Genomic DNA, 14305 nt, shown 5'->3' with positions numbered 1-14305 from the left:
CAACCCCCAACTTAAAAAAGCCTCTTCTTGGTTGATGACTGGTCTATTCAGAGAAGCGGGATCAGACTCTCAGGCTCTGTTTGCTCTGTTTGCAGTAGGCAGGAGGAGTTGGCGGCTCCCCTGTGATGCCCTGGAGGAGCTGACCCGGCTGGCACAGGGCAGGACAGGGCTCTCCAGTGCTGGGTTGGCTTTGGCAGCCACGATTTTGTGCTGAGGCAGCGCAGGGGGAGTGCCTGTGTTTTGGGTGACCCCGTTTTGTATCTCTGTTTCTTTCYTTTGTTGCCCTACCCTACTGCCTTCTGCCCTTTCCTCGTGTTTTCTYCTCCATTCTCTTTCTGCTGAAGTGACTGYTGTACACAGGATTAAGCTGGAGCCTTTCAGAAATAGATGTTGTGCCTCGTACCTWCCCATGGGTATTTAAGGCCATGACTTGGATTACAAAAGTCTCCTTGTGTTAGTAGTGGTGAATATATTCCGCCTTTGAATGTCTGGATATGAAATAGATCACAATGTTCCCATTTTCAGCTGTGGTTTTCATGAAAAGTAGAATTTTTTTAACCTCTCCGAACTGTTTAACTCTTGGTGGGTAACATGAGGAGAGTGAAACTTGCCAGGAAAGTTTATGTGTTGTGTGTTGTATTTGAATTCTTTCCATTTAAAAATGGTAAATGTACTAAATGGGAGGTTGGGTGCCCCTAGGACTTTTCCCTGATACCAGTCTGAAAGAGTTTTAAATTGAGTCTGAAGTGATGCAAATTCTAAAAAAACCCCTTTGCTTTTCCCATCCCCCCTCCTTCCCCTTTTCTCTTTAAACAGGAATTTTTGCTTATCTGAACTACAGAGTGCCTCGCACTAGGAAGGAAATATATGAAACCCTGATAAAAGGATTACAGAGGCTGGAATACAGAGGATATGACTCTGCAGGTATGTTAACCAACTCAACAAATTAACTTTAGCAACCACTAGCTCATTCCATGTCTTCTTTGTGTACTTTCAGTGTCTGGCATCTTGGTTTTTTTTTTCTTTATTCTGCAGGCTAACAGATCAGAACCAATTAGCTCGATTTTCAGAGTTCTACAGCTTTCCTCAGGACTTAAAATTAGGTGTTAAGCTCTGTAATTAGATAGTTGAGGTTAGCACACATAAGCAAAACAAACAGGGTGTGGAAGATCTCTATACAAGGCTATGCAGTTCTTGCCTCAGCTTTTTTTTGTGCATGTGAATCCCGGTGAAGGATGGGGAAGATAAAACTTTTCTTAGATTTGACTTGGCTCATTTCATCAGGCAAAATATTTCAGTCTGTTGTCAAACACAATTTGAGATGGCTCATGTATATTTTAATCTGTKCAGTGGATATAGACTTGATGTAGTTTCATTTGAACATGTACAGGTCTAGCAACAGACTCCAAATATATCTGTAATTTAAAAATACTCATTTCMGTGGTGTGTGCCTGTCTGTATTTTCTCAGCCTCTTCTTCATCTAGTGCATTTTATGCTTTAAATAACACTTATAACTGTGTTGTAGGAGTGGCAATTGATGGAAATAATAATGAAGATAAAGAAAGATTCATCAAACTCGTTAAGAAAAGAGGAAAAGTAAAGGCCCTGGAAGAAGAGCTGTACAGTAAGTGTTAAAAATGACCCCTTTACTTTGGCCTCCCAGTCAGATATCGTCTGCATCTGAGCAGAAAGTYAGACCATAAAACTGCAGTTACCATTTTGTGTCAGCAAAATGTGTTGGGGCATCCAAGCAGCTAAACTCTTTGTGCTCCTCAAATCTGCACTTAAAAAGCAAGCTGACCTTCAGATACAGCACTGTGAAATTGTCAGTCTACCATCCCTTCTCTTGGTGGCTCCTTTGTTCAAAACCTGGGCTCTTTTGGTGCTTCATTCATGTGATTTCTCTGCTGCATGGCTGAAATGCTGAACCATGCACTCTGACACAATTTATGACCATTTAAGCAGCTGGCTGTTATCACAATCTGCTTTATGCAGTGCTTCCATCTGTGAAAGGCTGAAGTTGTGTTTTAATACGTTTACATTATAATTTGTAGTAACGGGGTCTGTTGGCTGGGCTGTTGGTATTGGCTGAAAATGCTCGAGTCTTGGCAAACAAGGTTTTAATTGCAGTAGCTTGAACTTTCTGAAGTGCAATGTCAAGAAAGCAAATGGTTTAAAASAAAGCCAGAAGATAGCTTTTAGATTTTTGCCTGTAGGAATCCTCTTTGTGTTTTACTGCTTGTGTGTGTGAGAGAAAGAGGAGGAAGAGACAACATTAATTATTCAGTAAACTGAATTTYTCCTGTATAGAACAAGATGACCTGGATTCAAAAACAGATTTTGAAACCCATTTTGGAATTGCTCAYACTCGCTGGGCGACCCACGGAGTACCAAGTGCAATAAACAGTCACCCTCAGAGATCAGATAAAGGGAATGGTACGTAATCTCTGCAGCACCTGAACCACATGAATCTGAAATGCTTCAATCCACAGAGCACATATGTTCTTTTTGTTATAGTATCTATTCTTTATACTAGGGCTATGCTGTTGCCATTTTGTTTAGCTTAGATGTTTTCAAAATAAAATAGCCTCTTCTCAGGCTAAAGTAACAMTGTAAAAAATTAATGAGATCTGTCCTCTGAAAATTGCAAGTTAATTGCGGTAGAACATTCTTGTTTTGAAAGGTAAGACTGAAAACATAAATGTGTCAATATTGCCTGGGTCAGAAAAGAGAGATTTCATCTCATTCTTCACTTGAGATAGCTTGGACCTCTTCTACTGGGTGTAGTTTAGAACTCTCTTAATAGTTTGGAATTGCCTTTGTATGCTTTCAGAATTTGTAAGGTACTGCTTTCTGTTGCCCATGTTGTGATAAACTGTAGGCTTGAAATCTGCAGCAGGTAATTTCCAGTGTACTTGTAAGCTTTTTTTTTCCCTYGTAATTTTTTGTTCTGAACAAAATATCTTAATTTTTCATTGCTCATGAATTTTTTTTTTCCTCGTAGAATTTGTTGTCATCCATAATGGAATCATYACAAACTATAAGGACCTGAGAAAATTTCTGGTGAGTCTGTGGCAACTCAATTCTAAAACTAGAAAGTTAATACTCCCCCAGACTACCATCAGATTTTTCATCACTTTGGCGATACTCGAATTCAAATTTCTTGATACCATCTATAAAAAAAGCCATGTGAAAGAATCTGCCTAATAAAGATACTCAGGAGTTGGTGAAGTGCAATATGTTTGTGTGATCCTAAATGGGATTGATGAGTAGAGTAGCAGTTTGTGCTCAGATTTTTTGAGAGGGTGTGTGGAGTGGGCTCTCTCYGTTCTCTTGGTGCTTGGCAGATGCTCAGCAAGTCTTACTACGTGTCTTATCCCCGTATTTCCCAAAGAATATCTCTGCCAGGATAAGTCCTTCTGTTTTATCTGTAGTGATTTATATCCACTGGTGCAGTGCTCTGAGCTGTCTGATTGTGCAGYTTCTGCTGGGAGGCAGCTGAGAGGCCCTTCGGTGTTTCTTGCCAGAGGACGGACACAATTTTTACTCTTCTTTATGATATTTCAGGAGAGCAAAGGCTATGAATTTGAATCTGAAACAGATACAGAAACAATCCCCAAATTGATCAAATACATGTATGACAACAGAGAGAGYGAAGACACCAGTTTTTCAGCCTTGGTAGAGAGAGTTATTCAACAGCTGGTAAGTGGGAAATCACTTTTTTTCCTGTATCACAGCATAAGGTACTTGTGGGGCTCCTTAGCATTCTGCATTTATGCATTTAGATCCTCTGCAGGAGTTCTTAGAAGGTGCTGCAAATTACACTTTTAGGCTTCTAAACGATGCTTAATAGACCAAGAAATGAGATTAAAATTTTGGAAACTTCAAAGGCTTTTCCAATGTTAAATCTTTAAATTGCAGTAGCAGTGGGTTTTGTTTGTTGAGTTTTTTGGAGGGGTTTTTTTTTGGTTTTTTTTGTTCTTTTTTTTTTTTTCTTTTAGCAAGAAGTTAACACAGCTTTTTAATGAAGCAGTTTAATTTAAAAGAAAGAAAGTAATAGGAGCCTCTGGGGGTTAAAATCTCTCATAAATGGCAGTGTGTTCTCAAAGGTTATTCTGATSGTGTTGAAACACTGCTGTGATTCAAGTTTGGCCAATGCCTTGGCTCTCCTATTTGGAAATAGATCTAACAAGCTGGACTGGTTTCCAAACTGTGAAGTGGGAATCTACTGTTACTCACTACGTGAATGCTTAAAAACTTTGATAGATGCATTGCAAACTCAGAGAAAGCTGGCTTTGTTTCCTCCCCCAGTCTCAGGGCAGATGTTTTCCCTCCCCTTCCTGCAGTTTCTTACACTCTTTTCACCTCCCTGTCTCCTCTTTAAAGCAGCTCTGTAGGATTCCTTGGAGCAGGGCTGGAATCCACACGAACTCAGGGCCTGTGTGGGTCAAGAGGGAGTGGTGGTGCAGCCCCAAAGCAAAGGGGGGTTTCAGCTGACCCCAAAACAGGGGCAGAGTGCTCTGAGCAGAGCCCCATAAGAACAGGGAGTGTCACCAGCTCTGTCCTGCAAAGCAAAGGGGGGTTTCAGCTGACCCCAAAACAGGGGCAGAGTGCTCTGAGCAGAGCCCCATAAGAACAGGGAGTGTCACCAGCTCTGTCCTTTTGGGGTGCAGGGCCTTGGCTCCTGCTTTGGGAATCCTCCTTCAGGAGTTTGCCAGCTGTGTTAGTACTGTGGAGCTGTTTCTGGGTTTTGTTCTGGTGTTGTGGATTTTTTGTGTGTTTTGTTTTTGAAATACATCAGTGAGAATTTGCTGCTTGAACTAGAAATAACTCTGGGGTTTTGGCTGAAAATGCACAGCAATTCACTACATGCAAATTCTGATTGAAAATCCTACTGACAGTAAAAGTCTAACAGTCCTCCTGTCGATTATGAGTAACATCTCTGACATTCTCATAACCTTTGCATTAGAAGTTATTGTTTTTATTTATACAAGAGAGTCTAAGTGCTCACATCCTCATCTTTCAGCTGTTGCACTGTTAATGTGCATGTCAGCTTGTTCTGCTCCATGGCCAATTCCTTTAAAGGTGCAGCCTGCCCTCCAGGAAAAGATTCCTGATAGCAGTTCCTTCAGTGCCTCTTCAGAGAGGGGCCCCAGTTTAATGAGATGCAACTATTTGAGATAAGTTGTTTAGGATATCTTCATTTTTTTTTTTCTCCTTTGTGTTCATGGTTTCCAGGAAGGTGCTTTTGCSTTGGTTTTCAAGAGCATCCATTACCCAGGTGAAGCTGTTGCTACCAGGTTAGTAAAAGTCCATTTTATACATAATGCATGCTTTTTATTGGGTTAARAAAAGCCAGCATCTCTTAAAGATACTAAAATATTGATGTTTAAAGTGCTTAATTAACCAAAACTCAGTGAGTCAATAAAGAATCTCAACATATCTTCTGTTTCTAAGTCTGTGTTAAGAGAGTGCTAACATTTTTCCTATATCAGAAAGGGGAGAGGGAAGGCATATTTTCAGTTTTAGTTCTCACTGAGTAGAGATTGAGATAAGTGTGTTCATGTTGGCTAAAAGACCGTCATARTAATTGGGTACACAAATAGTGTTCTATAGCTGTCCTAGCACTTATGGTGTCTTTCTGTGGAAGTTCTACTTTTATTTATGACTTGGAAAACAACTTTCAGGAAATGTAAAGATATCAAAATAGCGAGTGAACATAGCAGTGGGAATAAAGACTGTTTTATATTACAGCCCAAAAGCCCATTGCTTCTGYGGTCTAAAATAAGACTACATTAAAATTGTGAAAAAGCCAGCTGTGCCATCACTTCAGCTGGAGAACATCTTCTGAAATGGGCTATTCTATATGTGGTTCAGGTTTGGGATTTTAGGGCTGAGGGGTTTAAGAGAAGCTAATCTTGTAATCTGAGCATGACTTGTTCCTTTATTCCTGTGTTTTTTTTTTAATAAGGTCTTCAGTGTTACATCTAACCCATATAATTAAAAATGGTCTTAATACTCTACAGTTTCAGAGGTGCAGTTGTGATGGTTGATGTTTCTGAGTTTGAAAGGCCAAAGAGTGTAACAGTATTTCAGTTCTAAAGAGCACCAGAGCTTATTGTTGTCTCACTTCAGAGGCAAAGTAAACTGTTTCAAATTGGTGCCTGTACTAAGCTGTTTTCTGATTACTGGAAAGAAAAAAAGTGGTTCATATACATTTTCTTCTACCTGGATGTAGTTTATGGGTAAAGAATCACCAAGGCATATTACTTAGATAGTAATATTTGGTGAATCTTGCAGAAGATCCAAGTTTGTGTAACTCCTGCCATGTAATGGCCTTAGGATCATAGCTGAAGGAGGCTCTTCCTATTTAGGAAGCTTGATGGGATATTGTTTTTTCAGCCTCACAGATGTCCTGTAACTTCTTTGTATGCACATTTCTCTTTATAAACTTGAGTGTTTTCCTTTTTTATAGGAGGGGGAGTCCTTTGCTCATTGGGGTCAGGAGCAAGTACAAGCTTTCAACGGAACAGATTCCTGTTTTGTATAGAACATGTAAGTTGATGAATCAGAATACATTATTTTTTAAGAACTAAAATTACTTTATGTTTAGAAATTAGGTTAATTGGGTCTTTTACCATAAAACTACCAGCTCATGCCCCAAATAGCTTCTTGGCTGAGGATATTTTTATACTACTGAACGTGTAGTTCATGTAAAAGCCCCATCCCCCAAACTATTTCTGTAACTGTGACACCCTAAACCTGTTTAGTCTGTAATGTTAACTTGAAAATAACTGGTTTTGCATTTAGAATGTCTCATTTCTTTAATAGGCAACATTGAGAATGTGAAGAACATCTGCAATTCCCGAATGAAAAGACTGGACAGCTCAACTTGCCTTCACGCTGTAGGGGATAAGGCAGTAGAATTCTTCTTTGCTTCAGATGCAAGGTAGTAACAGTATTTCAACTTAGCTGAAAATACTGGGGTTTTGTTTAAAAGTGAGATAGTTCTGGAAATCTTGTGCTGTCTTGCTGCTTTACAATTGCAGTCATAAAGCCACCAGGCTCAGGTACTGGAAAAGCTGCTGTTCAAATGGTGTGACAAACCTTCACAAGTGCAATACCTGCCAGTTGCTGACCTCTATGTGAGATATATCCACTGTAGGAAAGTAATCTGGGTAGAAATGAACACTATCAGATGGGTATTTGGCCAGGCTATGGGTTAGTTGGGATTGTGATGTTTTTAATTTAGGTATCAGAGGAGGAAATAGTGATGTGGCTCCAAGCCTGGCAGGAATCTGGGAATCAGGTACACATTTATCTTAGAAAYGAGAGTGTGACCTTAGCAGGATGCACCAGGGATGCTGGGAGACAACTTCAGACCAGCAGGAACTGATGCAGTGGTTCCTGAGCCTCTGCTGGGGGTGGCTGTGAGAGTGCAGGAGGAGCAGCAGATGGAGCCATTGCCTTTAGGATGGCTCTGTCTGTAGCTCTGTCCAAAAGGAAGGGAAAAGCAGGGCTGGAAATGCTCTTGTGGAATGTTTAATTGCTTTGTTATTACCAACTCTGATGTGTCATCATTGTCTTGCTTCTGTTTGTTTGGTTTTTTTTTCTGTAGTGCTATCATCGAGCACACCAACAGAGTGATTTTCYTGGAAGATGATGACATTGCAGCAGTCACTGACGGGAAGCTCTCGATTCACCGTCTGGAGCGTTCAGCCAGTGATGATCCTTCCCGGGCCATCCAGACCTTGCAGATGGAATTGCAGCAAATCATGAAGGGTGGGTTGAAACATCTGTAAATGAGTATCAGCAAAGATGGATAGTTACAGTCTGTGCAGTAGATGAGGCAGAAAACTGCTAATTTGCTGTGAAAATTAACTGATATTCAGGCTGTTTGTACTGGGAGCTGACAATTCCAAGTTTTGAGACCAAAAGAGAATGGACAGTCTGGGACTCTATCCATTTTAGCCATGGAAAAGACATAGATACTTCTATTCATTTCAGTATTTAGTGAAAACATAACTAATGTTAACATGTTGTAGTTGATGGTGAAGTTTGATTGTAAATTAAGAATTGAAGTGGAACATAGAAGTTTCCTTATGATGGAATTTATTTACCTTGTCAATGTTGGGAAATGGAACCAACCAAATAGGGTGAACTACCCATCCTTCCTTTCTTCTTGCCTATTCTAAGGTTTTGGTTAAGCTAACACAGTAGAGTTATCTTGTTAACACAGGTCATCTTCAAAGTTCTCTTTGTAACTGGAATAGACTTAAAATAACAAACTTAAGCATTGCCATGTCATGTTTTTGTAAACAGGTAACTTCAGTGCCTTCATGCAAAAGGAAATTTTTGAACAACCAGAATCAGTTGTCAACACAATGAGAGGCAGGGTGAACTTCGAGAGCAGCACAGGTAACTGAGAACAGCCTTAAGGCTGAAATTGGTAAACATGATAACTAGAAAATAAACGCATCACTAATATATGTGTATTTAATTGTTTGCAGTTCTGCTGGGGGGGCTGAAGGATCATTTGAAAGAAATCAGAAGATGCCGAAGACTGATCATTATYGGCTGTGGGACCAGTTACCACGCTGCAGTAGCTGTATGTTCACAGCCTTGGTTGGAATATATATGTAACAGCTCTTCATCTGCTTTTTTTTCTACCTTAAACTTTATCTTTCATTAAGGGATCTCGCCCTTTTATTTAATTTTCCTTCATGCCATATTCTTTATTAACCCTCCAATGTCATTACCTACCATGCTAGAAGTTARCTTTTTTCACCTCTGTTTTTAAAGCTCTGGTGAGCTGTAATTACCAGTTTTTCTAATGAAAGTCTATTTAGATTTACTCTGACTTGTAAAATGTCTAAATGTTCCTGGATGGCAACRTTAACAAATACTGTGTGCTTCTTGAATACAGACTCGACAAGTCCTGGAGGAATTAACCGAATTACCAGTGATGGTGGAACTTGCCAGTGAYTTCCTGGATAGAAACACACCTGTATTCAGGGATGAYGTGTGCTTTTTTATAAGCCAGTCAGGTGAGCTGCATTTGCTGCTAAGTGAGTGCTGTAAGATTGCTTTCCATTGCATTTTGCAATGTGTAACTGTGAATGACAATTATTTAGAACACGCTTGTGTAGAATTTTATGCTTTTCAGGAATCGCTATTATCCTCTGCCAACCTGAAGTCAGGATGTGAATGTTTTCCAGGTGAAACTGCAGATACCCTCATGGCCTTGAGGTACTGTAAAGAACGTCGTGCTCTGACAGTTGGCATCACAAACACAGTTGGAAGTTCAATATCCAGGGAGACTGACTGTGGTGTGCATATCAATGCAGGACCYGAGATAGGCGTAGCCAGCACAAAGGTAATTGCTGTTCAGTGTTTGACTTTCATCCCYCAGCCCTGTGGAATACAGAAATTAAAATTTTAATTGCAGAGCTTCAAACTGAGATCATATTCGCTCTCTGCAGACTGAGCTGCTAAATGTTTTTGTTTTGTCTGCAGGCTTATACCAGCCAATTYGTGTCTCTTGTAATGTTTGGCCTAATGATGTCTGAAGACAGAATTTCCTTGCAGAAAAGGAGACAGGAAATCATTAGTGGACTAAAATCATTGCCAGGTATATTGATATTTTGGTTTTGAGGTGGTATAGGGGATGTTGGCACTGTAAAATACTACTCAGGGATTCTTCTTTCTTATTTAAGTTTCACTCTCCCCCTCCTCCTGAAAGGTAGAMAATATGAGAAAAATGGGCTGTTCCTTTCTGCACTATTTGCCAATTTTACAAGCGCCCTTCCAAGAAACTTGGCAGCAAGATTGGAATTTTCATGGGTTGGGTTTTCTAATTACAATAAGGTAGTTTTGTATGAGAAATATTACTTGATCTCCTAAATTTGTCGTTTGAAACTTTTAAAGCCCCCCACTTTAAATCAGGATAGATAAAAGGAAATTAATTCAAGGTGACTTTAAATGGACATTTCATAACTCCCTTTAGAAGTTCAAACAGGATGTATGAACACTGCTTAAAGCAATAGTTACTTTAAATTTATTACTGTAAGTAAGGCTGGAGAAAATATCCTTAAACTACAGTCAAAGCTGCTAAGTTAATGGTTGAATTGTATTAAGTGTATTTGTTCTATTAGATAATTAAAACATTCTACTACAAGCAAACTACTTTTTCTAGTTAAAAAAAAAATTGATTTTTTTTTTCTGTGCCTCAATAGAAATGATTAAAGAAGTCTTATCCTTGGATGAGAAGATACATGATTTGGCTCTTGAACTGTACAAACAAAGATCATTGCTGGTTATGGGTCGTGGGTACAATTACGCCACTTGTCTGGAAGGAGCTTTGGTAGGAACTTCTCAATATTTTTTAATATTATTTAAAATGAGATTTTGTGGCTTCTGCAATGTAGTTTATTTCTAACATCACAATTTAATTCTACTGCAGTAAAACTGCCATCTATAACTAGGAACATTTAATTCAACACATACATAAGGTGAACTTGGATATGATAGCAGTTTCTTGTTTCTTTCACATGATAAACGCGGYGTTTAATGAGTCTGTTTAAAAACAAGAAACTAATAATTTAATTTGCTGACCAATTTGACAACATCCGAGAAACACAATGTGCTGATGTTGAGAAGAGATGCTCATGCAGGAAAACKCATGAATTATGTTATGAATGTTCTGGGAAAATGGACACATATCCATCTCTCAGAGGAGTTTGATGTTTTAAAGGCAGACTGCAGTAGCCAAGGTTGTGTTGGGTGTTTGGTTCTTGCTGCCCACAGCCTGCTGGAAATCCCAGCAGACACCCCTGTGTCTTCATTAATACTTGATACTGGGTATGTGTATTTAAGTGGCAGAGGAACATTTTTGGTGTTTTGCTTCTTGTGGCTGCTGTTTCAGATCTGATTTAGTAGTAACTTGAGGCATTTCCTTTTTTGTAGAAAATAAAAGAAATCACCTATATGCACTCAGAAGGTATCCTGGCTGGTGAGCTGAAACATGGGCCCTTAGCCCTAATAGATAAACAGATGCCGGTTATCATGGTGATCATGAAGGATCCTTGTTTCACCAAGTGCCAGAACGCTCTGCAGCAGGTCACTGCTCGGCAGGTATGGTGTTTAACTGATTAACTTGTACTGTGTCATAGGAAAAGAGATTGCACACTGTATTGTTGCTGACTGTGCACCTGGAAAGGGATTACTGCTGATTTTTTTTAATTATTTAGTTATAAATAAGATRCTACGTCTGCATTGCAGGTTGTTATTACAGGTTAACGTCAGCAGTGAAAACTGATTTGATGTCGTTTGTTTGTTTGGGGGTTTTTCTGTTTTGAAGCAAAGGGAGTAATGTTAAAATTCTATAGGGTGAAAACATTCAAGTCTCACAATATAGTGAAAGTCAAGAGCCATTATGCAAGACTGGCATTGCCTTTTTTAGCTACTTGGGTGTCTTCAAACCACATACAGGCRTCCTGTGAACAATATTGCTAAGCAGTTCTTGGCTAGCTTTTCACTTAACAATGCAAAATTTTATTTTCAGGGTCGTCCAATCATTCTGTGCTCTAAAGAAGACACTGAAAGCTCAAAATTTGCCTACAAAACCATTGAGCTGCCTCATACAGTTGACTGCCTTCAAGGAGTGTTGAGTGTCATTCCTCTTCAGTTGCTTTCATTCCACCTGGCTGTTCTCAGAGGATATGATGTAAGTGTTTTCTATATTTGACACTCCACTTAGTGCAGTTTTGAACTTCCTCCTACCAGTGTAAAGTGAGAGACCCAGTTAGATGGCATATCTAAGAGATAGCTGTGAAAATAGCTAGTGAAGCTCATAGTCATTATAGAGGTGGAATTTCAGTGCCAGTCCTTCAGTTTTGTCATTTTTAAATTAGTATCCATCTGAAAAAAATATAAAGCTCTTTTGCTTAGTTTGATTAGTTAAGAATGCAAATGGGACTTTTTCAGAGAACTAAATCTGGAAATATGATWCTGTACTTCAACTTAAAGTGGGTCAGTGCTTTGTACAGCTTGGTCTGTTGATGTGTTGGTGTGTCAGTTCGATAAGGATGACTGCTTTGGAAAGGTACCCTGTGCAAAACAAATATGTATTTGTTAGGAGGGTTTTGGAAGCACTGATGAATTCAACTATGAGTCATTATCTGGAGATCTATAGTCTGTTGTGTGTGTTAATGTGTCTAGCATAAAGCAGAACTCATTAGGAAGTCTGAAAAAGCACACCAAATGAACTGTCAAATGCAGAATGTCAGTATTACCCTGTCATGCTGAAAGTCTGTCTTTTCATTCTAGGTGGACTTTCCAAGAAATTTGGCCAAATCTGTTACAGTGGAATAACATCCAGGAACAGCTGATGTTTTTGTCATCAGACCTCTGAGTTGTACTTGTAGAATGTGTTGTTCTGAATTGATAGGTAAATGTTTTTTCTAAAGAGAATGACAGTGCTAACTGGAAAGTGTCAGAAGGATTTATCTTGCAGCTTTRAAAGCTTTTGATGTGCCTTGTACCCAAGTGCTTTTGCTCACAGCAAATACTCCTCTAAGTCCTGAAATTGCCAAAGAAGATAAACATTGTTTACACATGGTATACTGAATGAACTTTTTTACTGTGCAATATATATATATATATATACAGCTCTCTTCAGAGTAACTGTGAACATTTTTTTAGCCTACACTACATAATTAGTTTTACAGATATAGTATTTATAAAGTACAATTTGTATAGCTTTTTTTTTTTAAGTTATTTTTTTTAGTACATTGCTTATCTGTAACATTGGTAATGCTCAGAATGTAAATACTGTGCATGTTGATACTTGTGTATGTTCATTAGGGATTTTCCTTCTTCAGCCTCAAACTGGAAATTTGTTGACCCCTCTTCTTTCCCAGCTGCCCTTCCCCCTTTGCATCTGTGCTTCATATTTAACCAGTCATTTGCAAAGTTCTTCTGTGGCTGTTAATTCCCTGCTATGTTTTAAATTTCTGCTTCTTTCAACTGTTTTGAAAAGCCACAACGACATTTGTTTTGTATGCCACCCCAGCTCTTATTTGCATAACATGTATCATGCAACAGAATAAGGGAACTGGATGTCTTTCAAGTGATATTTTTGTTTGAAGAGGGTACAGTGAAATGACAATGCAATTAAAAGACTGTATAATTCTTCTTGTTTTGTGGTTTTTTTTTTTTTGTGTGTATGTGTTTGGGTTTTTGTTTCATTTTTATTGTTTTTTTTTAACTTGATGGCTCTTATCTTAGGTCTGAATAAAGTTTTATCTTAGTTCCATATATATGTGCAAAACCACACTTTGCCAATTGGCTCGCAACTCGCACTAGGGGAGCATCTATAAACCTGCAAAATAATAAGGTAGATACACACAACAAGTTCTCTGCTTATATTTGTTAGGTTTTTATTTCCAAATGGCCAGAAAGCATAGTATTCAATTTTTCAACATTTTATTAATTAAATACTTCACTAGTAAAATTTTCTCKATTGCATTCCTCGGCAGGCTTGCTTGTAAAGGGAGGTGTTTCATTGTTTACTTAGTTCAAGGGTGTGAAGGTGGAGCTTGTTACTGGAGSTACTTACTGGAAACTGCCTCACTACTTTTTGTAACCACATGAAAGAACCAAAATCATAATGTGAAGTACAGTACTAATCTGAATAACTGCCAAGAATATGTAACTCTGAATTTAACGTGTTTTGGTAAGTGAAGAAAAGGGCCCCTTTTACTGTCTRTCTAGGACTATAATTCTCTTCATATTGAAAAGTGGAACTATCAAAGYATATTGATGTCATCTAGTCTATATGCTACATTAAATTGATTTATTAWAAAAATTACAGGTGTGTTTTTTCTAAAATCATCTGTGAGAACAGAAATCACAGAAATGAAAGCTCTCATCAGTCCTACGAGAGGTGGAAAATTTGGTTTATTTTTAGGCAGCACCTGTTTTAAAAAAGAGGCAGCCTGGTGTCAAGGCAGTGGGTATGTAATGGATAGAAGGCTTCTGATTTTTGAGTGGGGTTGAAAATAGCTCAGCGAGGGAATAAATCCCTTTCCTTCTGAGCCACCCTCCTGGAGAAGCTGCGGGAATTCCGTGCTCCAGGGCTAGGGCAGAGCAGGGGGTCAGGGTGTGCAGGGGCACGACAACGCCGTGGTGTGTCGCGACATGGTGACAGTGCCACCGTGTGATGGCAGCGTGTCCCTTATTGTCCRTGGCAGGGCTTTATGGCACTGCTGGAGATGTGAGGTGATCACAGCCGGTCATCACGGG

General features: G+C 39.1%; 1 protein-coding gene across 1 annotated transcript in view; it reads left to right on the top strand.

Annotated features, from left to right (window-relative positions):
- The window catches only part of GFPT2 (glutamine-fructose-6-phosphate transaminase 2), a 16953-nt gene extending 3750 nt beyond the window's left edge, over positions 1–13203 (top strand). The window contains exons 2-19 of the mRNA XM_057373702.1: positions 817–924; positions 1527–1625; positions 2312–2437; positions 3006–3064; positions 3569–3703; positions 5240–5301; positions 6477–6556; positions 6833–6950; positions 7620–7783; positions 8324–8419; positions 8512–8609; positions 8928–9048; positions 9220–9377; positions 9518–9632; positions 10237–10364; positions 10967–11134; positions 11565–11726; positions 12329–13203. Coding sequence (XP_057229685.1) covers positions 817–924; positions 1527–1625; positions 2312–2437; positions 3006–3064; positions 3569–3703; positions 5240–5301; positions 6477–6556; positions 6833–6950; positions 7620–7783; positions 8324–8419; positions 8512–8609; positions 8928–9048; positions 9220–9377; positions 9518–9632; positions 10237–10364; positions 10967–11134; positions 11565–11726; positions 12329–12373 — 2042 coding nt within the window. The 3' untranslated portion in view covers positions 12374–13203. The remainder of the gene's footprint in view (positions 1–816; positions 925–1526; positions 1626–2311; positions 2438–3005; positions 3065–3568; positions 3704–5239; positions 5302–6476; positions 6557–6832; positions 6951–7619; positions 7784–8323; positions 8420–8511; positions 8610–8927; positions 9049–9219; positions 9378–9517; positions 9633–10236; positions 10365–10966; positions 11135–11564; positions 11727–12328) is intronic.
- Positions 13204–14305: the final 1102 nt, after the last annotated feature.

The sequence above is a fragment of the Malurus melanocephalus genome, unplaced genomic scaffold, assembly GCF_030028575.1.
Source record: "Malurus melanocephalus ecotype Western Australia unplaced genomic scaffold, MMel_1.1 scaffold_205, whole genome shotgun sequence".
Taxonomy (NCBI): Eukaryota; Metazoa; Chordata; class Aves; order Passeriformes; family Maluridae; genus Malurus; species Malurus melanocephalus.
This window is presented reverse-complemented; position numbering and strand designations above follow the sequence as displayed.